Genomic DNA, 24,858 nt, shown 5'->3' with positions numbered 1-24,858 from the left:
GGCTATTCGGGTCTCCGAGGAGGAAAAGGTGAGGGATAGAGGCAAGGAGGGAGGATGAGAGGTCAACCCACTCAGAGAGGAAGAGGGTGACCTGGCCAGGGGACCTGTAGATAGTGGCCACAGTGAGAGAGGCCAGGAGAGATGGAGAGCCTCCAGACCAGGCATTCAAAGTAGTAGTCCTGCATTGAAATGACAGAAGCAGGGATCCACTCAGGAAAATGTAAGGCTTCTTGAGCTACCTCACCTATTACCAGGGCTAGACATAGGTGGCCAGTCTTTTTACATTGAGAGCTAGAGGTGTTAACAGTAGGGAGCCCATCGGGCTTGGTGGTGGGACAATCCTGGCTGCCCTACTGCTTACCTTATCTACCCGCCGAGTCCTGCTGCATGCCATAACCAGCAGCATGACCAAAGGTGCTGGCCCCAAGAAAGGGGGCAGTATGGACAGATTTACAAAACCTGCCCCAAATCCATCTGATGCTGCTGCTGACAATTGCCTGGCTTTGCGGCCCTCCACTGGGTATGCCGCTGGTGCAGCCATGGATTTGCAGTGCATGCTGAAACCTCTGCAGCAGGGTTTTGCTTCCGTGAATGTAAAACTGGATGACTTCACTGCCAACTTGTCATCCATCCGTGCTCAGCTGGAGAAGTGAACACAACGCAACGTATTAGAGGCAGAGAGCCATATACGCACAAAAGAGGACACTGTAGCAGATCTGCAGACTGCCGTCTCTGCCCTGACCAGGGATATGAAGCAGATGAAGTGTGGGGAACTGGAGTCCCGGTCCCGTCACAATAACATCTGTATTATTGGGATACCTGAGGATGCACTTTGTCGAGATATGGAGTCGGCTGTGGAGGACTTGCTCCATGAGCTTTTGGACAACCCTGGCTGGTCACCACATTTTACAGTGGAACGGGCTCATAGGGCACTGGCTGCAAAGCCTAAGCCAAGAGACTACAGTTGGATGATTATCGCGTGGATCATGAACTACCATGACAGAGACCTTATATTGCACATGGCCAGGGACAAAAAAGAACTCTGTTTTGGCTCTAACACTGTTCATACCTACCTATCTACCCTGATTTCACGGTTGCTGTGCAACAGGAATGACACACTTTCATGTGTGTGGAGACAATATTGAGAGAGAGAAATGTGCCGTATGCCATGTTATTCAATTACAGGGCTCACTTTTTCACGATGCCTGACGAGGCTGTGTCCTGTGAGACGCGTATTCCTCTGCCCGCCCCTCGCTCCAGCAGATCCACAAATGTTTCAGTGGTTGTGCTTTATAATGTCTGCTGCTTTACTGCCTACGAGGTCATGGTAATTCATGTAATGTGGGCTAGTGTGTGCAATCTCAATTCTTACGCCCCGGCTGTGAGAGTATAACACATGAGGCCCACTCTGCGCGGAAACTGCTATCCCCGATGAGAGTGCACATGGTGGGTTTGTTGTTGCTTTTGAGGAGTGGGGCGGAGTCAATGAAGAGCCACGTTTGAGCAGCTCTGAGGGCAGGTACGGTGGTGGGCAGCATGTTCAGGGTTTTGGGCGTTAATGTTAAATTGCACTTGGTGAGTATTGGTTTAGGTAGGCCTAAGGTGTTGCATGCAAGTTTTGCCTGTAAAGTTATAGTATGACATTCTGGCGCAGCCAGTCAAGTTGAGTAGCATAGCCTCTACCTAGGAAGGTGCAAAACACAGCAGCAAGGATTCTATTAAGATTTAACCGAATAGACCACGTCACAAAGCCTACAATGGTTACCAGTAAAAAACACATTAAATTCAAAGCACTCCGCATCGCGCCCAAAGCCTTGCACAGACAAGGAGCCACATTCCTCCAAGCCAAGATCAGCTGCTAGCATCCAAAAAGGACCTAAGATCAAGGGATGACTTACAAATACTGACAAAACAGCTTGAAAAAAGGAAATTCATAGGAACAGCATTCTCATGCATAATTGCTAACCTTTGGAACAAGAAGTTAGAACCACAGAAGACCACATCATCTTCAGGAAACTACTCAAAACCTGGCTATTCAACAGACCATGACAACTGCAATAGGACATCGGCAGCAATAACCTCAGGGACCAAATGAAATACACTAAGGGATACAGTCATGGATAATGGTGGCAATAGCTTGGAGGACCAGAACTCTATGCCTACTGCCCATCCCCCAACCGAACCCAACAACTAGACAGAGCTAGGAAAGATTACCTCTCAACCAATGGACAGATTTTAGAGACCGCACCACGCCCAATACAAACCAAGGAAACTCAGACAGGAAAACCACTAAATCCCCAATATCCCACTACCGGCCCACCCAAATAATAGGGCCACTGTAACCCACCCACAACGAAGATCACCCAACAGAACACCTTTCCCCACCATATTGAGAACACCTGCAGCACACCCTTCAGCAACCAACCAAACATCTGGTCTGCATCTAACGGCTACAACTAACCTGGACGAACACCAAGGAACATACTGGGTTCAAACACCCACCTGCGACCATAACCACAACGGAAGTCAGCAAGACCTAGAGCGGAGGTGAAATGGGCCAACGAACCACAGCCAAGAATGGTGACAAATTACTTAAGCCGCAACCAAACACTCGCACCAGAGGCGCCACCAAACCGACCAACCTAACCCTTCTCCCCTTCCTGCTCTTCCAACATAACCAACTCCACAAGACTATGGGCTAGCCACACTGCACACAAGCACACCAAAAATAAATGTAATGTTCACACCCCACCACCTCTCTGAAATTTTGGAAGCACACCTAGAGGGGGAACCCCGACAAATAGTGCATAAAACCGTCTACCACAATATCACATAACACATTAGACAATCCTACACTACCAGTGACCTATGACTCTGCACCTGGAGGAACGCTGCAGTGTCTTCTGTCTCTCGCCGCTGGTCTTCCCCTCTTGGCTTTGGCACGCAGAAGACTGGGGTTTTGGTTGCTGTTGGTTGGGCCCGCGTTCATCTGCGGGTGGTGTAGGGCTCTGAAGAACGGCTCTCCCTGTGAAGTCTCTTACTGCTACCAGGTGGTATGTCTCTAGAAAAAACAAAAGAACACTGGCATGCATCTTGTCTAGGAGGCATGGCACAAGTTACAGGTGAGAATCAAAAAATAGGGCTCCTGGTATGGAACCTATTCTACCCAGGAGGGTTAACTAGGAAAACAAAAGATACAAATGAATAGGTCCAAGGATGCTAGGCTCAGAACAACACCTCCACATGTATTATCAAACTCTGCATTGCTAAGGAAGGAATCACTCTTCAATAGTATGTTGTAGAGATAAATCTCATTTTTTTATATTAAAGTTGTGTGCAAAAAGACATAAATCCAACATTTAGAGAAATTAAGACATCAAAATGGTTTGCTAAAACAGAACAATCGGACAAAAAAACAGAAAGATATTTACAACACACAGTGCCAAAAAAACATTTTTGGGACAATCTCCAAATTGTGTGTGTGTAACAAACCCGACTCCTATTAGGATTTGCCAAGAAATTCACATATTGCAGTGTACATATTCAAGTCAACATTTGTGGAAAACACATAGAACAATGGTGGGTACACAAAATTATTTTTCTTGCGTAAACAGCATTAATGTGCTGTAGTTTTGGGGGGAGTAGTGCGTCTACACCAGGTGTTTCAGCCATTTCTAGGTGGGCTAGGTGTGCCTCATCTTTAACACGGCCTTCATCAGGACGGAGTTCTGTGTAGATTGACGTCTGTGCTATGGGTTAATAGATTTCACAGTCTCTGTATGGTCCTCTCGCTGGAGGTCGAAAAATGCTGATCCAGGGTGGTATCAGTGGGAAACAGACACGGCTTGCACAGCTGTGAGGGTTGCAGCATGGGCAGCCTGTCTGCCAAAAAAGTACGAGCTGGAGCTCCTCAGGCTGCTGTGTCACAGTTGAGACTGCAGGGGCCTGACTGCAAAGCGTTGGTAACGAAATGTTGGATTTATGTCTTTTTGCACACAACTTTAATATAAAAAATGAGATTTATCTCTACAACATACTATTGAGAGTGATTCCTTCCTTAGCAATGCAGAGTTTGATAATACAGGTGGAGGTGTTGTTCTGAGCCTAGCATCCTTGGACCTATTCATTTGTATCTTTTGTTTTACAAGTTACAGGTGGACTGCTCAGAAATAAGCTGGCACAAGGGGAGGCAGAATTATTATTTTATTTTTTAGTTTATTACAAACTTTTAAAAAATAAAACCAAAACATCTTATTCAACATTCAAATACTTAAAAATCCCCTATGCAGTATCTTAAACATTATCAGACGATCCATCGAGTTCATTTTGGCATCACAAATCAGCGGGAAGCTCTAGAAGTCCCACAGTTGGATTCTGTTCAGCCACAGGTCTTGCACATTCCATATTTATCGCATCATTGCTGCTTATTATTTCATGCAAGAAAGCAGTCGATGCAAAAATCAGCTTCTGGTTTTAACCGACATGCATCATACTCGCCACTCTTCAGGGGTCCAGGCGGTGTGTTTGGCCATCTCTTGCGCCATACATCTCTGTCTTGAGTTATTCGTTGTAGGACAAAATAGTTATCTGATGTCGGTCCTGCTCGACCTTTGTGACCTTTCCTTGGTGTCCCATGCATTTAATCTAAATTTCAAAAAGACTAAGCGTCTCATTTTGCAAGGGAATTGGATCAGATTCTTGGGGAGCAGCTTCAATGTTTTTACTTCTATCGGGGTATTTTTCAGAGGCAGAAATCGAGAGCTTCTCATCTACCACCAACACCCTTGGAGTTGGGAATGGCACTGAATTACTTCCAGGCAGGCATCCCAGCCCCGCCTGAAAGGAGTTCCCATCCCCTCTTCACAGTGTCACCTTTTTTAATGACTTTCATGAAGTTTGGCACATTGACACATTTCACATTTTGGTTTTTTTAGCACCTAAAGATTGTTGTCGGCCGAAGAGCCTCTAGTATATATTGAGCAATTCGGTGACCTGTACCCCCTGAAGGCGCTTCCTCGCGTGGAAGAGTGGGCGCAAAGTGGATGTGTTTTGGCCTTCAAAGAAGTGTGGTTTTGCTCTGCTATGGATGCACCAGCGGGCCCTTTCCATACGGTGTGATCTTGTAATCTGTAGTTATAGCACAACATAAGATGTTATCCTTCTAGCATTAATACCATGCACTGCTGCCATTTACATGGCATCCAGATACGGCACTGCTGCCATGTACATTGCTTCCCGATGCGCTGGTGCACCCCTGCCATTTGCATGGCTTCGCAATGCGCCGGCGCACTGCTGCCATTTGCATGGCATCCAGATGCTCTGGCGTACCAGTGCCATTTGCATGGCTTCCTGATGTGCTGCATATCGCTGCCATTTGCATGGCTTCCCAATGCGCTGGCGCACTGCTGCCATTTGCATGGCATCCAGATACGGCACCCCTGCCATTTGCATGGCTTCCTGATGCGCTGGTGCACCGCTGCCATTTTCATGGCTTCCTGGTGCGCTGGCGCACTGCATGGCTTCCCGATGCGCAGCGCACCGTTGCCATTTGCATGGCTTACAGATGTTCTGGCGCACCGTTGCCATTTGCATGGCTAACAGATGCTCTGGCGCAATGCTGCCATTTGCATGGCTAACAGATGCTCTGGCGCAATGCTGCCATTTGCATGGCTTCCCGATGTGCTGGTGCACCACTGCCATTTGCATGGCTTCCCGATGCGCTAGTGTACCGCTGCCATTTGCATGGCTTCCCGATGCGCTAGTGCACCGCTGCCATTTACATGGCTTCCAGATGCTCTGGCGCGCCGCTGCCATTTGCATGGCTTCCAGATGCTCTGGCGCGCCGCTGCCATTTGCATGGCTGCCTCTAGCAGATCTGAAAGAGTGGGGTGCAGGTTAGGTTGGAGAGATATAATATGCCAGCTAGCTTTGCTGCCATTCAGAGGTGCCCGGGAACTGTGTATGCGTCTTTTTCTAGGGGGCCCCTTTCGAGAGCACAGAACAGTAGTGTTGGCTTTTGTCACATGATCAGAGCTTCCACTGTCGTTTGTGCTGTGATTTGTTTCTTTGATCTTGTGCAATCTTCCTATGGTTACTTTTTTGGGTGTGGAAAACGGTCTTGAAGGATGGGCGCAACGGCAATGTCCTGATTCCAGGGGGGTGGGGAGTTGAAGGAAGGACCTTCTTTCTTGATGGTCGGCCTTCCAGCAGCAGAATGCAGGCCTGTCTGCTCAGGATTAAATGCCCCCACCCCCCTCATTCTCTAGTGGGGATTTTTCAGATTCATTGGAGTATGCAGCTCCAGAGGAGAGGTGGGCTGTGCTGATCGGAGCCATTCTGGGTCATCCACTCAATTCTAAGCTGTAGGGGACTTCTGGGTTTTGACGGCAGCACTGAGGTGATTGATGCAGAGTTAGTGGCAATGGATGAATGAGTGGATGAGGATGTTTGCCCAGGTGAAGAAGCCGCGATCTTTCAGAAAGGTGAGGCCTAAGGCAGAAGAGTACGGCGACCAGGAATCTTCCTAAATCACACATGCAGGCTCGTTATGAGTTCCCCGGTATCCCGCAGGTAATTCCGGAGGGATACTGGGGAACTACCATACCGTCTCCGCCACCCGATATCCCGTGTATTACCAGGATATTACGGGAGGCGGGACGCTGGTAACTCACCATTTCATGATGTCCCGTGGCATGGGGTTGCCGGAACCCCGGCACTGTTAGTAACGTTGCTGGTGATTCAGTCATTTATCTGCCGGTAGGGGCCTGATCTATGGCCAGGTCAGGCCTATGGGTGGACCAGAGCCCCTACAGACAGACTTGGAGTTGGCCAGTCCGGAAAGGTGCTGGTATACGCTGTTACTGGCACTTAAGACTGGACCGAAGTCTAAGATTTCAAGCAGCTGGTCTCTTCCCGTTCGTCCCCTCCCATTTCGTGGCGGCATGCTTTGGCAACTGAGAGTTTTCCCTTCATGTAAAGACTTGCTTCAGAGGGGAGCTCCCCTCCTCCATCAGCCCCCCTCTGCTTAACATTGCTGTCTCTCTGAAGAGTCTTGCCTCTTTTCCTCTCAACCTCGACCCTTTACTTCCCACCTACCCCTGCCTCTCTGGGCTTATCACCTGCCAGGTTTCCCACTCCCTGGCCAGTATCGGTCACCCCACCTGCTGCCGCCACCCTGCGTGCCTCTTCGTCCCATGCCCTCTCCACGCCCCCTTCTAACACACACGCACACGCACACGCACATGCACTTTCATTCCATGGTGCATTAGCAGGGCAGCAAAGACCCATGCTCTTGGTGCAGCGGAGTGAAGACCTGCACCACTAGTGCATCAAGGTGAAGTTATGGCACAAGTATGTGTTTTGTTTTTTGAGTATCTGCAATTTCCCGGAAGACTTAACTTACTCCTCATAAATGTCGGGGTCTCAATTTACTCCTCCTATATGTGTGTGGCTCTACCGGTGTAAGAATGTGTACTTTTCTGGAATTGTTCTTTTATTATTTTTTTATTTTATAAGAGACAGTTCATTATCTACTGTCCTTTGACTTGACTTGTTTTTCAAAATTCATATTATGTGGGTCATTTCTAGATATCTTCATTGTATCATTCCATGTCAAAGACAACAGTTTAACAATGTGTACACCCCCCTCCCCAATAACCACTTATAGCTATGCACGCCCTGAATGCAAAGAGGATTTGGGATGTTGTCATGTATTCAATCATAGGTTGTGGATCCTTCAAGCAAAATTCGTGTTTTGATTTAAGAGTACGTAGTGTCTCCTCGCGTCTGTACTTCTACAACTCTTCCTGCTGTCAATTTTTTGCTGAAGTCCTTACAGTGGTATGCCCGGTACCAATGTGAAATATTCTCAACTGCCACGGTTCTGGTTGTTTCTACTCCAAAGGGTCACACATCACAAAGGCGTCAACGTGACGGACATCAAGCTGAACGACAACCAGGAATTTGTCGAAATTGCGCCAAATCAGAACACCGGCCTCGAACACATGTGGCAGATCAGGTACAGTAGAGCGGATCAATATCCCTACTGGAGTCGTTCATGATCAGTAATGGGAACATACTGCTTTATTCTTGATGTATTGCATATTCCCCATTTAATAGAGGTTGGTCGACGCAACACCGACATCGAGGCTCCGTAGGAATATTTTAATTGTTCTTGCTGCGTTTAGTGCCTCCTGCCAAAATATTTTTATTAAACCACTCTCTCCCCTGATGTTTTTTCTTATTGTAGCTCTAAACATTTTGTTCTTATTGTATTTGAAATTCATTTAAAAAACCTGTGGGTTTCCACGGCATGGCTAATGTTGCCTCGTCATTATGCCGGCCGTGCACCACTCATCGCAGTGTGATGAATGCCCACTGGCACCTTGCCACTGGTAGTCAACAGACACACACTGTGTGCGGCTACACAATCCTCCATGGACTGGGAGTAAATGGCGTGCTAGCAATGTGATGCCCTGAACAACGCAACCTACAATTGCCTTTGTTGTCCCAGCCATAGAAAACGCCTCGGTTAAAGCCTTGCTGACTAAGAAGAAAAGGAGGAGCGGCGGGGATGGACCTGAGGGTAAACCATGGGTGGAGAGGAGCAAGGGCGCAACAAATGAGACCTTTCATTAAACTATGATCAAGAAAGGCCGCTTACTCTAGTAGTTGGGCTACACAAGTCCTTCATGATGGTAGCTGTAATGCATAACGTGTGGGGTCATTTCGGGGAATTCTTAGTTACTTGTAGGTTGTTCTTGAGATTGTTTTTATAATTGATTTAATTGGTGTGGCGTATGCATGGAGAACCTTTCTAACTTTACTATGTATAATCCGGCCAGACTAATCATGAAAGTCCTCAGTTGACTCAGTAGCCAAGCTAAAAGAAATGTGGGTTTACTCTATCTGGCTCCCAATTGACTAGTGGTCCCTCTGCTGTCGCCATTGGCACCACCCTACCTGCGTGCTAGTAATGTCACACGAAATGTGCAAGGATTGAATGGATATGGAGCGTGGACTCTTCCAAAGCAGGAAGTGCACTGCGTGGTTGAAGCACGCCACGTCTGATATGGTTGAGGGAAAGTTTCCACCGTCCTTGCCCCAAGCCCTCCCTAATTGTGTCAAGCATAGACCACCACATAGCTGGAGTCTTGATCTTCTAAATTTCACAAGTGCAAGGCTTGTCGATTGAACGAGCCATGCTCTTGTAATCTTCAGAGTTCTGCCCTCGCCGTCTTCATCCACTGGTTCCAGTTGCCAATAGCCGTACCATCGCTGCACGCCAAAGCACTTTGACTTTCGAGAGGGTCGCCTTGATCTCCATGCTTTTGGTAGACCCTTGGGGAGCCACTGACCAACTCATTTGTCCTGGTAACAATAATGAACCACGCTCTGTGGTGGAGAATCTACCGAGTGATGGTCCTGAACCTCCCGTTGACTACTGTCATTGGACAAGTGGCATGTTGACAATATAGCCAGATCAGAGTGACAGAAAGTTCAGAAGACAAGGGAATAAATAAAATGAGGGGTAAAGGAAACAAGAGGAAGGAAAGGAAGTGTGTGTGGAGCAGGAGGGTACAGGGTTTGAAGTGGACATTCCATTTAGCAACAGAAACGGGAGGGCAAAAAGCCATTTTGGCAGTTTCGCCGGAATGTCACTTTGACATTCTGATACAACCGTAGCAGGTGAAAACGTTCTGAAACAGGTGTGCTCTTTTTATTTTGTTAAATTGTAACTATTTCTCCTTTTTGCAGGGGGAGTTGTGTTTCAGGTCGTATTGTTGCATTAAAGTGCTCTGGTAAGTATTTTGATGTAACAGGGGTTTGAGTTGCTGAAATCTCCCTTCTGTACCTGGACTTTCAATTTGCTGTGTTTGGCTTCAGATATCAACTATTCTATCTTCACAATTTCATGACATGTATTCACATGTAGCCTTAAAGAAATGTATGTGGGGGGAGGGGGCAATTTTAGGTGTGTCTCTGTGTTTATGCTGTTCAAAATGTATGCCATCGCATTAATGGGTTTTGAAAGCCTATGCATCTGCTATGACAGCCGCGCCCTAACACTTTTCCAATCCCACTGTTGCCTCATCTTTTCATATTAATAACGTAGGTTTACGAACCCCAGCGGGTGGCGGGGGAGGGGTAAATCCCTGCCCAACTGTCATCGTCGCTCTTCTTTTTTCATGTTCACAGAATGTGGAACCCGTGCCAAGGCATCACGGGTGATCGGCGGCAGCGATGCCATGGTCGGACGGTGGCCATGGCAAGTCAGTTTATACCTCAATTCCAAGCATGTCTGCGGCGGCTCCATTGTTGCTCACCAGTGGATTGTAACCGCTGCACACTGTGTGCACAAGTAAGTGTGACATGACAGTCATTTGCAGGGACTCCCATTGGTGTCTGATTCATAATCCTGTTTTAGAACCTCTCTGAATATGGTCAGGGACGTTCATTGTTTCAGTGACCACTGCATTGTGGGCCTCATTCTTGTTTTGCTTATTTTGGGAATATGTCCTTCTAATCTAATAATATAATAAAAGGCCAGATGTATGCATTTCTGATGCTAGTTTGATCTCTTGTCACCGCTAGAGGGAGCTATTGGTTTAGGCTATATAGTGGTCCTACTGTGTTCATGAAAACCTCCTACACTTTGGTTTGTGTACTCAGGCCTGTACACTAGTTAAATAATTCACAGATGTGAAAAGCGACTGGTTTGCCTTTTACCGTCATGAAGGGTATGAGGTCACAGTTTGCAACCTTTTGGCTTGCCAGAACTATGACTCCTATGATCCCTGACCCTCGCCTCTGCTGGCTGGGAGTGATGGTGGTTGTAGTCCAAAACTTCTGGATAGCCAAATATTGAGGGGTAATCCTACTGTCCATGCTTCAGAGAAAATAAATTAGCAACTTCTATGAAGGCAAGTGTTGTATTCCGTGGTTTGAAGTTTGGTGGGTGGAGGTTTGATTGGCATGGCCTGTCCGCAGAGGGAGCATGGCCTACCGGTGGGGTTGACCTTTGAAAGAGAACAACTCAAAGGGACTCTGTCAAAAATAAGATCTTTTAAAAATCCTCCAATTACTTGAGCTTCAGCCGGCTACCCACGCTTTCTGCCAATTTCAAAACACCGGCCTTCTGTAGATGCCCCTGCCTGCGTGCCACTCTCAAATGCACGTCCCTTTTTAAATCACGCTGTATAAAAATGTTAAAAACCATGAAAATAAGACCATAATTTTATTTTGCATAAATATTTGGAATAAAACAAAAACCACTGTAATTGCACACAATATCTCAGAAATTTTTTTCGTTTTTTGTTTTTTATTTATTTTTTAATAGCAAACCCCGGGAATTCTTTTTCAAGCTTTAAAATTAATGCTTTTCAGGCAGCTCGCTGCAAGTCTTCTTGAAGCGTTGGCAGATCGCTCCTCCCTGGGCGCAGACCGCGTTTTGTTTATCTCTGTAAATAGTGCACACCACTGTCAACAAATGCTGCGTCTCTCTGTGTTCTCTACCCTACCATACTATTTTTTTTAAATGGCTCTTACCCAGGAGTTTAGTTTGCGGAGAGCTGTGTGGGGTGTGATACCCTGTCACTGTTTATTACACGGCACAAGCAAGCCAGGGAACTCCTTCCCCTCGCACCCAACCTCCACAAACACCCCATGTCACAATGGACTAGGAACCAGGCCGGTGTGTATCAATAAGGTATATTCATTTATTATTTATGGCAAAGGAAAATCCACCAATTACAACAGCCACCTATGTTGTGGCAACACAAATTGCAATAATCTCTACAAAACAACCAGGTTAAGATATACCTTCACAGTTACTTCCTTTTTTTTTTTAATGGCAGAACAGAAAAATAACAATTTACCACACAATGATGGCACTAGCGTTAAGCACTCCCCCCTGCAACCCTCAACCACCCCAAACATCAAATGCACTTGATTCCTTTGAATGGAAGGCAGTGGCAGGGAGTAAGAATACAGGGGAGAAATCGGTTTTGGTGTGGTGCCCACGGAAACAATATGGGGAACCAACAAAGCAGGGGAAAATCCATTTTTCGAGCACCAATGGAAGAATGTTTTTTTCTTTTCTCACAACTGCTAGGGGAAAGAGATAGAAAACAGGGAATGTGTTGTTTATGTTTAGAAAGACAGGCAGAGCCTATAGGGAATACTTATCAGCACACAAGGAGAAAATCAATTTTTAGAATATGCAGCACATGGGCAATGAAAAGGGAATGCAAATGAAAAACCGTTTTCACCACACAATAGGGAAAGAGGAACAGAAACGGAAAATAGTTTTTGGGATGTCAAGCTCGATTTCAATGGAAAAGAAAATGCAAATGGAAACACTGGATTCTTCAATGGGGAGGTGACTAAAATGCATTGGCAATTGCGGTTTTCAATGGGGAATTTTCAGTGGGGAAATATTGGATGCAATGCTACAAGAATGAAGGGCTTCTGCAATTTAGGGCTGGAGCTATTGCTACTTACATAGAAAGCCGTTCTTTAAGGTTCAGGAAAGCCAGCTGCATCTCAGGACACTCTGGAAAGATAGGACAGGTGTCTGGTCACTCCACCCTCAAAGATGGTAAGATTCAGCAGCCTTCTCTCCGTACTCCTGCCCTTCTCCTTTTTCTTTCTCCCCGGTTTTTGTGTCTGTTGAGTGCACAGTCCCCTTACATAGCAGAAATGACATCACCAGTTTACAATCTAGGGGAAGTACCCTGCAATAATCCCTGCCGCTAGGATTGAACACTTACCCTCTCTCTCTCCGCCCCCAGTCAGAATTGGTTTAGGTGTTTGGAGCAACATCTGTCTTTTTCCATTTGTCATCATCCTTTGTTCTCCTTACAACTTTTTACCAAAAACGAGTTATGTATCACAACTTCATAATTGTACTAGCAACTGCCATACTAAACATATTTTCGGTTTTAGCTGATCATGGGGAATTAGATAAGCCGACCGCCAAATCTGTACGATGTATCATGGCCGTGTCACATTTTTGTTGTTTCCATAAAATGCACAACAGTTATGAAGATGTATTCAGCATATCCCTAATTTAATTTTCCACCTTTTCACCAACTCTCACATATGTAACCTGTTCAGATCATCCAGAAACCTAGTCTAACTGGCCATTACAGTTCCCAGAGTCACAAGTAGATGTATTTTATATCCCCAAAACCGCCTGGAAATTACATGAAAATGATATCAAATGAAATCAATCCACATTATGAACAATAGTATTTTTTTTAATTTTTTTTATTTGGTTGGTTCCAAATATTGAACCTTTCAAACAAATACATTGTTAATTACATATCTGATTTTTACATTTTTACAAAGATAAAATTAATTCAACATTAGTATTGCTAGACACTATATATATATATATATATATATATTTCTGAGGCTTGTGGAATCTGCTTAGATCACATGCTGTGCATAGGCCGACATCTAGTGGAAGCTGCGGAGTATTACAGTTTGTTTTTCGAAAATCGAAAAAGGGCGTCGACACAGGGCGTGCCAGTAATACTATCCCTAGTGTGACGTCCACTGTACCCATGATCCCTCACGCCTCTAGGATCCCCAGATTGTTTTTTTCCGCCATTCTGGTCGGAAGCACTTCATCGGAGTTCCCTGGCTTTGCCATATTTGCACTTAAAACTAAATCTAATTTGCCCCGTTTTGTCACCCTTACGTCGATCAGCATCTCGACGCCGAACCGGGGAGGAGATCAACGTCGAAACCCGACGGATTGGGCCTTGAGGCTTCCGCCTCGGCTCGGGCCTGGGCCGCTGGCCTCGGCCCTACAAGTAGGGAGAGTGGGGGGTGGTACACTTCCACACTCGGTTATAGACACCTTCTTACCTACACACACTTGCCCGCTGCCCACAGGCGCGTATGGAGGGTACGCCCTTTCAGTTTTGCCCCAAGTGTAATAAGAAATACCCTTGGGTAGATAAGCACGCTACGTGCAACCTTTGCCTGCCCAGAGACCACCCCGAGGCGGGTTGCAGGGCCTGTAGCAGGTTTAAGACCAAAACTCTTAAGGACCGCTCCACCAAGCGTTGGGCCCACCACGCCAAGCTAGCAGCTATGGAGGCGGAGGGTACCTTCAGCGACGGCAGCGACGCCGGACTTTCGGACGGCGAGGGCAACAAGGCGTCGAAAGACAGCCTAACGCACGTCCCCGGCCTCGGAAGGTCGTCCGTCCCGGCGACTATGGGGAAGTCCCCCGGCGACAAGAGCGTTACACATACACACGCTAAACACAAAAAAGCCACCCGAGATTCGACGTCGTCGAAACCTCGGAAAGAGGCACAGAAGGAGCGGTCCGAAAGGACGTCCTCTGGGCGGTCCCGGTCGAGGTCGCCGCACGACGTCAGGCAAGCCTCCACACTTGCACATAGTGCCTCGCCCATTAACATCACGGAAGATCACTCGTCCGGAGACGAACACGACTTCCATCCCCAGCCTGCACCCCAGGGAAAGGGCACATCACTTGGGAGTAAGGAGGGCCCAGTTTCGAAGCCTAGTTCGAAACACAGGGATTCCACCTCCGATCCTCGACGCCAAGCGTCGAAAAATAAGGGAAATGGTAAACACACTTCCACCCACGGGGAAGGGGGTAAGCAACAAAGGAAACAAACCTTACAATCCTCCACAACAATAGAACTGACTTCCCCGTCCAAGTCTTCTCAGGGACAGTCCATAGAGAGTTCCAGCAAGGTCACCCCAAGCTCAAAACTCTGGTCATGCGAGGACATTGACAGAGTAATGTCAAGGATGTCCTCCTTAGCAAATTTCTTCGAAAGACACCCTGACCAACTACTAGCTTTAAACCCTCAGGAATCTTCTCCCTCAGGTTCAAGGGACCCTATCCCTTCAAATAAAAGGCCCCGGGTCGAGACACCTTTAGAGGCTTCAGACCCCTTCGAGGTCCAACCCTATTCTTGCCTTTTCCCTACAGGCCAAGGAGACTCTTCCCTTATAGAGGGCCAGGATTTTGAGACACCAGAAGATCTCGCAGTGTCAGATTATTACGGGGAGGACGAAGACGAGGATGAGCCAGAAAATAGCCCAGATATTTTCAGAATGGACTCACCAGTCGAAAGGGAAGCCCCAGTGTCTGATTCCCCAATAGATAATCAGCCCCTACTGAATGAACTGCTCTCTCGGGCAGCTAACCACTTCCACATAGACACACAAGGTGTCCAAGAAGAGAGGGACTTCGCGGAAGAACTAATAGGGGAAAGGAAGACAGTAGCCCAGACCATTCCCATCCTGAAATCTATTCAACGCAGAATAGCACCATCCCTTGTCAACCCAAACCTGACAAGACCTGTAAACCCTAGAGTAGAGAAGCTGTTTAAAGCAGCCCAGTCGGACCCTCTATATATTAGAGGCCAACTTAAGCCAGACTCTCTAGTCGTAACTAACACCCGCAAGAGAGCTGGAACCCCATTATCTTCCTCGGAGGCTCCCCCCGACAAGGAAAGTAAGAAACTCTATGGTTTTGGTAGAAAAGTAGCTTCCACGGCAGCCTACCAAACCAGAATCGCGAATTCCACCACACTGTTGGCCAGCTACAACTGCCATCAGTGGGAAGAAGTGGCAGCACTAATAGATTCCGCTCCCGAACCCCTTAAGAGCCAGCTATCTCGCATTTGTGCAGAGGGAAGAAACGTCTCAGGCTGCATTTTAAAAGCAACTTTAGACGCCGCAGACAATGCGGGGAGAATTATTGCAGAGGGGACTGTCATCAAAAGACATGCTTGGTTGAGGCAGTCGGGATTCAGAGCAGAAACACAAGCTGCACTCTTAGACAAACCAGTGGAAAGTGATCTCCTGTTTGGAAAGGCAGTCGAGGACGCACTAAAAAACGCTAAGGAGGAATTCGACACCCTCAAATCCCTTGGCCAGTTAACTACAAAACCACCTAACCAAAGAGGGAACGGCAATTTCCGTCGCCCCCGCGGCCAAAATTCCAATAGAGGAAATAACTATTCCCACACCCAGGGTACACAGTGGAACACCAACTCACAACAGTCTACCCAAGGGTATGGTAGGGCTAGTAGAAGAGGACGTGGTAGAGGCAGAGGCAGCCCCAGTAAAGGAGGCGGCACGCCTCCACCAAAGCAGTGACGCTCATTTCAGGGTCCCTTCCCATGCAACCCCAGTAGGGGGACGTATATCCAACTTCACCCAGGCATGGGAAGGGATAACATCCGACAGATGGGTGCTGTCGACGGTATCCAAGGGGTACTGTATAGAACTACTGCAACGTCCCCGAAACCACCCTCCAAGACAAAAAGTCCACTCTTTAGAACATCAAAAGATCCTCCTCGAGGAAATCTACAATCTGCTCCTAAAGGACGCGATAGAACTCGTCCCAGGACACCAGGTAAACAAGGGTATCTATTCAACTTACTTCCTTGTGCCAAAGAAAGATTTAACAATGCGCCCAGTATTGGACTTACGGCCTGCCAACAAGTATGTCAAGCCCCAAAAATTCCGTATGACCACGCTACAAGAGGTAATCCCACTCCTAAAAAAGGGGGATTACATGGCAACTTTGGATATGAAAGATGCCTATTTTCATATTTCCATGCTCCCGGCGCACAGAAAATACTTGCGCTTCAAGGTGGACAGTCGCCACTACCAATTCAAGGTACTGCCCTTCGGGATAGCTTCAGCACCAAGGGTATTCACCAAGGTACTGGCGGTGGCAGCTGCACACCTACGCAGGGAGGCAATCCCAGTGTACCCTTATCTGGACGACTGGCTCATAACGGGGGAAACCCCAGGAATCTGCAGATCAAACATTCAGAGGACTATCGACCTCCTCCACGAATTAGGCTTCTCTATCAACGAGAAAAAGTCAAGTCTGGTGCCAAGCACCTCAAAACAGTTTCTAGGAGCTATCCTAGATACTCAGAAAGAATTGACCTTCCCTTCGGAAGAAAGAATTCGGAATATACTTCTGCAAATTCCGCATTATCAGTCAGGTCAACAGATAACAGTACGCAAAGCTATGCGGTTACTGGGCATGATGGCGTCATGCATTTACCTGGTCCCCCACGCGCGTCTGCGCATGCGTCCCATGCAGGAATGGTTGGCGAAACAGTGGTCTCAGGCAAGTGGTCAGTGGGACGATCTAGTGGTCGTTTCGCCAACACTCGTACAGAGCCTACACTGGTGGACAAGAGAGAATCTCGCAAAGGGGAAAACCTTTTACGAACCCGAAGTACAGGCAGTGGTGACTACAGATGCATGCCTGACTGGGTGGGGAGCTCACCTTCTCCACCACACAGCTCAGGGTCTCTGGTCTCACTCAGTAGCCAAGAACCACATAAATCTGCTAGAGCTTCTGGCAGTATTCCGAGCGCTGCAGGCGTTCGAGCCCCATCTACTGAACTTGTCGGTGCAGATCAGGACGGACAGCACGACAGCCATGTTCTATCTGAACAAGCAAGGAGGGACTCGTTCGCCAAATCTGTCCAAGCTTGCCCAGAAAATATGGATATGGGCACTCAGACGGAACATCTTCCTGTCATCGCAACATGTTCCAGGGGAGCTCAATTCCCTAGCGGATGCTCTAAGCAGAGACTCCCTCCCAAAAGAACACGAATGGGTCCTTCACAGAGACGTAGTAGAAGATCTCTTCTCTCAGTGGGGTTTCCCCACTATAGACCTATTCGCCACAAGCGAAAACAAACAATGCCCAGTATTTGCATCCAGGTTCCCCCAAACGGACTCCCAGGGGAATGCCCTGTGGATGAACTGGTCAGGGATGTTTGCATACGCTTTTCCACCAACTCCTCTCATCAGGAAGGTGGTGTACAAGATGAACAAGGAATCAATGACGCTCATCCTAGTTGCTCCCATGTGGGCGAGACAACCATGGTTTCCACACCTACGCAGGATGGCGGTGTGCGAGCCCATCAGACTCCCAGCCTGGTACAACCTTCTGTCCCAGCAACAAGGTCAAACAGTGCATCAGGAACCCAACTCTATGAACCTAGCAGCATGGCTCCTGAAGTCATAGAGTTTGGACATCTCAAATTACCACAGAGGTGTATGGACATTCTAAAAGAGTCCAGGAAACCAAATACAAGACACTGTTACTTTGACAAGTGGAAAAGATTCGTTATCTGGTGCCAGAATAAACAAATCAACCCGGTTGATTGCACTCCTTCCAACGTTGTAACATACATGCTCCACCTGCTGGATGCAGGGTTGGTTTTTAACTCTCTGAAAGTACACCTGGCAGCCCTCTCGGCTTACACCACATCCCATAACAGGGTCTCGTGGTGGAAAGTACCAGTGGTTAAAGCCTTCATGGAAGGAGTAAAGAGACTTCACCCTCCTATTTCGAACCCACCGCCAGGATGGGACCTCAACGTGGTGCTAGCTAAGCTCATGGGCCCCCCCTTCGAACCCATGCATAAAAGTAGTCTCAAACACCTGACTTATAAAACGGCCTTCTTAGTAGCCATTACCTCCATAAGAAGGGTCAGTGAAATTCAGGCTCTGTCAGTGCAAGATCCTTTCTTTACTATCCACAAGGACAAACTGGTTTTACGCACACACCCTAGGTTCTCACCAAAATTCATATCCAAGTTCCATGTAAACCAGTCCATCGAGCTGCCGGCTTTCTTCCAAAACCCACAAAGCTCGGCTGAGGTGAAACTACACACCCTAGATGTGCGTAGGGCGGTCTTATACTAGGTAAATAAAACCAGACCGCTAAGGAAAACAGATCAACTGTTTGTCTCCGTAGCTACAGGCAGAGAGGGGGATCGCGTCTCTAAGGGCGCTATCTCTAAGTGGATTATCAACTGTATACAGTTGTGTTACTCTCTTTCTGAAAAGACTCTGCCTTTTACGCCAAGGGCCCACTCTACTAGAGGCATTGGGGCCACTCTGGCTTTCATTGCAAATGTTCCCCTCGACACCATTTGCAAAGCAGCTACTTGGAGCTCTATTCACACTTTTACTCAGCATTACTGCATTGACACTCATTCCAAGACAGATACACAAGTGGGACAAGCGGTTCTAAGACACCTGTTTGCTCATGACCCTTCTCACATCCCACCTCCTTCTTCTGGTACTGCTCGCTAATCTATGCACAGCATGTGATCTAAGCAGATTCCACAAGCCTCAGAAGGGATACATTACTCACCGTAATCGTATTTCTGATGCTTGTATCTGCTTAGATTCACATGCGACCCACCCTTCCTCCCCTCCGAGAGAAGGCGCATGGTTGCTTGTAGTCTTACCTTTCTGTCTATCTGCTTGGACTTCTGTACTCACGCTACTCCTCATGCTACCTCATGTCAGGAAAAACACAATCTGGGGATCCTAGACGCGTGAGGGATCATGGGTACAGTGGACGTCACACTAGGGATAGTATTACTGGCACGCCCTGTGTCGACGCCCTTTTTCGATTTTCGAAAAACAAACTGTAATACTCCGCAGCTTCCACTAGATGTCGGCCTATGCACAGCATGTGAATCTAAGCAGATACAAGCATCAGAAATACGATTACGGTGAGTAATGTATCCCATATATATATATATATATATATATATATATATATATATATATATAATAGAAAACATGTACAAAGGAAAATTACAGATCCTGAAGGAAAAACAAAGAAACATGTTTGAAAAAGTTAATTACTTATTTACCTTCGGTTTTAAATAATGCATTAAGAAATTGAACAATTGCAATTCGTACTGGTAATTTAGTATTAGTAAATAACCATTGCCATGCTTGCGTATGGTCCATAGGAAGAAGAGAGAAGGTCACCCTAGCAAAATGTTTTTTTCGCAAAACCGCTAAATCAGGACATTCTATCAAACAATGTTTTAGTGTTTCTTTCTAGGATTGCATATTACACCACTTGCAGAAGCTCCGATCTTCTGGAATGAGTCTCCTTTTTGCTAGAATTTCCCCTGTATGCCAGAGGTTGAATCTAAAGCGTAAATATTCACTTCGCATTTGCGGAGACGGCCATTTCTGCAGATAATCTGCCATAGTCCCTAATTTTTTGTGGCCAAATAGATTAATATCAAAGTCTTTTGCAAGGGAGCATTCATCAATAATAATAATATTCCAATCCATTTGAAATAACTTTGTTTTCGCTCTTCCGGGATTACATAGGAGCGTTTCTAATGGGATGTTAGCATCTGCAAGGATATTTAAGGTGTTTTGAAGCCATTTACTGAAAAAAAGTCGTTCGATGTTGTTCAATGACGTGCCAGTATTCCTACTACATTTACTGACGAGAGATTTAGTAAACATTTCCTTAGTGGAGCGCATCTTGAACTTGAGAGTGTAGAGATGGTGGGCATAATTCAAAACGAATCATCGCTCGTGATGTACACATAGGAAGTAGCAGGATTTTTTTCCAGAATTTGGATTCAATGACATCCCAAAATTCACGTTGTCTGGGTAATGTTGTTTCTGCACCATATGCGAGTATAGGGATCACTTTCTGTTTGTAGAAAAGTGCAATGTGTATGTAAGAAAATGTTTCTAATTTATGCGTTAATAGTGTAGCCTGATCCGTTAATGATTGCAACTTCAATTGGATTTCTACTTCACCGGCATTATTACTCGGTGAATTTGTGATGGACACTCCTAGATATTTGTACATTATTACCGTTTCAAGTTTTTTCCCTCCCCAGGTGCCATTGGAATGATTTAACGCGAGACTTAGCTTTGGTTTTGCACACTAAAATGTGTGTTTTGGAAGTATTTATAACCATGTTTTTTTTTTTTATGCATAGGCATCCAAAGTAGTCAACATGTTTTGCAAGCCAATAGGAGTTTTTGAGAGTAGAATTAGATTGTCTGCGTATACGAGGTAGTTGATTGGATGAGAACCTAATCTTGGGGCATCACAGATGGTGTATTGAAAAATGTGTCTGATATCTAGAATGAACAAATTGAATAAGGTTGACACCAAGATGCATCCCCGTTTTAGTCCTCTTTGTGTTTGAATGTAAGATGACAATAACCCATCCAATGTTAACCTCACTTGCATTAATGTGTTAGTATGCAAGAGCATAATCAAAGCTAATAGTGAAGGGGGACAGTTATAGTTACTGAGCTTCTGATAGAGTAATAAGCTTTCAATAGACTCAATTGCTACTCTAAAGTCTATGAATGCAAGATAGAGCGATTGGCCACAATTTGCATATTTTGATTGAATTAAGTTGAGAATCATGATGTTAAAGATGGTGCCAACTCAGTTACAAACCCCGCTTGGAGAGGATCTAACGAATGCTTATTGGTAGCCCACCGATTAAGTTCGTTCAATAGGATGCGCGAGAAGATTTTGCCCGGGGCATCGAACAGGGCTATCGGTCGATAGCTACTAGGGGCTTGTCGGTCTCCCTTTTTGTAAATTGGTACTGTAATGGAGTGTCTCCAAGATTGGGGTATGGTTTGTGATTTGTTCACTAAGGAGGAAATGTTGAAAAGGATTCGGGCCCATGAAATGGGATTCTGTTTTAGCACATAATTAGAAAGACTGTCCGGGCCACATGCTCTCGAACGGCTAATTGTTTTAATGCATAATTGTATGTCAAGATGATCAAATTCTAGATTAAATCTTGTGGGAAGATTGAAGGTTTCAAGGCTCACGTTATTTGCCGGGAGAGCATAAAGAGTGGAAAAGTGGGAAATCCAATTGCTTTCAGTTACACTATTTGCTTGAGTGACTCCTTGTGGCCCTTGATATGCGCCATTTATGATGGCCCAGGTTCTCGCTGTGTTTTTAGATTGTATTAGTGTTAGCATGTTCTGGCCATCTTCCTGATACAGGAATGCACGCCTAGCTCTCACCATCATCACTTAGTTCTCACTGTGTTAAGACTCAAGTATAAAATGTTATGTCAAGAGAATCAGACTCTTAGTCACCATCATTATTGAGTCTTCATTTCGCAAAGTTTTGATTACAAATTGTTATGATATGAATGTATAATATGATAACATTATTAACCATATGCATCATTGAAGTGGTCACATTTGGCTACACGTGCATCACGGCCTGAGTAGATTTTTAAGAAACATTTTGAAAATAAAAATGGTATATAAGCAAATGCAGTATTGGTGATCTTGAACTCTCATACAGACCTATTTATATGATCTGTTAATGTGTGTTGTGAAAGACTATCGGCCAGTGCCAAACAGGAAGGGTAGCCTAGGTCTCTTTGTTTCATGTATGGTCTGATACCCTCATGACTCAGGCCCCCATACCAAAAAACATGACTCAGGCCCCCATACCAAAAAAGAGGGTCCCACACACCCCATATATTGAACACGGGTTGCTGAACATGCAAGCAACAGATGTCTAATGGTTTCTTTATGGTGGGTCGATGTCTCTTGGCAAAAGCGGCAAATGGCTGTCTATGAGCGATCTCTAATGTGAAGAATTTCATTTGTTTCTAGGAGATTTAGCCTCGCTCTAAGAATTAGATTTTGCGCCACCCTCTTGGGAAATTTCTTTATGTAGTTTTGCAGTTCATTTAGCTTTTTTGTGTTATGCGGTAAGTGTGCGGTCAGTTTATTTTTTGCTGCCGCTTCTGTAGTCTTTGCCCAGTCCGGTTCTTTAATTTTTCATAGCACCCTACACAGGTTCTGGATGAGCTTGTCTTCTTGGGTGACAATTGCATCCAGTAACAATTCATTTAGCTTTTTCCAGTTTAACAGTTCACATCTGTCATCTTGCATTTCTTTATTAATCATTTTGTAGACTGGGTTGCTGTCTGTCATTCTGCATTTCCTATACAGCATTATGGAATTGCAGCTGACAGTGCACTGAAGTGATAGAAGGCTCAGTTCCCGTCTGATAGCTACTCCGGATGTGGAGTTAGGAAGCCCTAAAACAGATCTCCAAAAGGCAGCTTCTAATTTCGGCCAGAGCTCGCTCGGAATTGTTGGCATTGCCTCGGCCCTGTACATCACAGAAGGGACCACCTTCATTTTGTAGAAATGTATTGTTGGAATTAGTGAGTATCGACCGAATTTTCTATCGATCACTTTTGCCTGAGCTGCCAACTTTTGGATTTTTCTTTGTAAAGTAACTTGCAAGGCATTTTCGCATTTGGAGCTGTCCAGAGTGACTCCCAGATATTTGAAGGTTCGGACTGTCTCTACTTGGGTGTCTGCCAAGAACCATTTATTGTTGTCTGATTTTCTGATGGATTTTTGCAAGATCGTTACTTTTGTTTTGTCTTTGTTGAGCTCTAGCTGGTTTTTTCTTGTATACAAAAGTAGATTGTTCAATTGCCGATGGGCGTTTGGTCAAATAGTGTGAGGTCATCAGCGTACAGGAGCCGCAAAATCGTAGCATCTCCAATTTTTGGTGTAAAGGCACATACCCTCACCTCTGTGTTCTGAAAATCACCTATGTAAGCCAGGAATAGGGATGATTCTAACGGGCACTGCTGCTTTACCCCACGTGTGGTCAGGATCTCAGCCGATAAGTCTCCTTGTCGGTTTAGTCGTACTCTCATTGTAGTTTTGGAGAATAAGGCGTGTAGTTGTGCCAGTGTTTCCTTTGGGCAATTCCAGTCTTAAGAGTTTCTGACAGAGGCGATGTCTTTCAACTCGATCGAGCGCCTGTGTGAAGTCGATGAATACAACGAAGAGGCGGTGTCCATATTGTAGAGCCTTACTCTTGAGAATGCTGAGCAAGAGAATATTACCGGTAGTCCCAGCATTTATTTTTAATCCGGCTTGCAGATGGTCGTTGCACTTTGCAGATGCTGCCCAGTTTTGGATTTTTTTTCATCAGGAAGGACCCAAACACTTTTCCTGATAGCATCGAGCAACGCTATCGGGTGAAAATTGTGAGGGTTATTTCTGTTCCCTTTTTTGTAGATCGGAATCACAATCGCGGTGGTCCAGAATGGTGGAAGAGACCTAGTGTTTGCACAACGATGGAAAATTATGCTTAGTAGGGCAGCCCATTCTGCAGGGTGGGTTTTTAGCTCAAAGTTAGTCATACCATCAGGTCCCGGGGCCCTGGAGTTTTTGAACTTCTTAATTACATCCTCTATGTCCTCTGTTTTCGAGGTTAATCCACTCCGGGCTGTCATACAGCACATCTTCTTTGCGCTTATCCCCGGCGGATTTGAACACTGAGTTGAAGTGTGTTTCCCAAGTCTGCTGCCCGATGTTATTAGGTATGGTGTCCTCCATTGGCGAGTCGATGGATCTCAGCAAGATCCAAAAATCTCTTGCGTTGTGTGCTTAATGTTTTGGCAATGGATTCTGCGTCCTGCTGATAGAGCTTCGCTCGATTAAATCTAACCCATGCCTTGTAAGCTCTTGTGATTTCCTTAATTTTAATGCTGGCTTTTGGCGTTCAAGTTCTTTGCCATTCTCTTGTCTCTGCTAAAGTTCCGTCTCTTTTCTACAAGCTCTCTATTATAGACGTGGTTTTTTGGAGTATGAGTGCACTTTCTGCTTGCCAATTGTTGTTTGTATGACCTCAACAGGGGTTGGTAATCAACTAATTTTTCTTCCTCCTGTTGCCTAGTGGCCTTATATTTTGCGGTCAGTTCTTTAATTGCATTTGTTCTTAATTTAATTTGTGAGCCTTGCGAGTTGGTCTCGATTTGCATGTTCATCCTTTCATTTTTCTTGCAAGGGAGCTTCCAGCACAGTTCCAGCAGATTATGGTCGAGGGCAGTTGTCCGCAATACTTCGAAAGAAGTCGTTGGTTGCAACAAGGGTTTTGTGACAAAGATGTAGTCTACTGAGGCACAGGAATCAGCGTGTTCCCATGTTGGTGGTCTATTTATTTGCCTGAAGGTGGCATCTAGATTA

General features: G+C 45.8%; 1 protein-coding gene across 1 annotated transcript in view; it reads left to right on the top strand.

Moving 5' to 3' along the window:
• TMPRSS5 (transmembrane serine protease 5) overlaps positions 1–24,858 on the top strand; it is a 212,337-nt gene that overhangs the window by 109,698 nt on the left and 77,781 nt on the right. Inside the window, exons 6-8 of the mRNA XM_069614237.1 lie at positions 7,904–8,017; positions 9,757–9,800; positions 10,198–10,360. Of these exons, the coding sequence (XP_069470338.1) occupies positions 7,904–8,017; positions 9,757–9,800; positions 10,198–10,360 (321 nt within the window). The remainder of the gene's footprint in view (positions 1–7,903; positions 8,018–9,756; positions 9,801–10,197; positions 10,361–24,858) is intronic.

Source organism: Ambystoma mexicanum, chromosome 9, assembly GCF_040938575.1.
Source record: "Ambystoma mexicanum isolate Mex_15411 chromosome 9, UKY_AmexF1_1, whole genome shotgun sequence".
NCBI lineage: Eukaryota > Metazoa > Chordata > Amphibia > Caudata > Ambystomatidae > Ambystoma > Ambystoma mexicanum.
The sequence above is the reverse complement of the archived record's forward strand: the minus strand, read 5'-3'. Positions and strand labels throughout refer to the sequence as shown.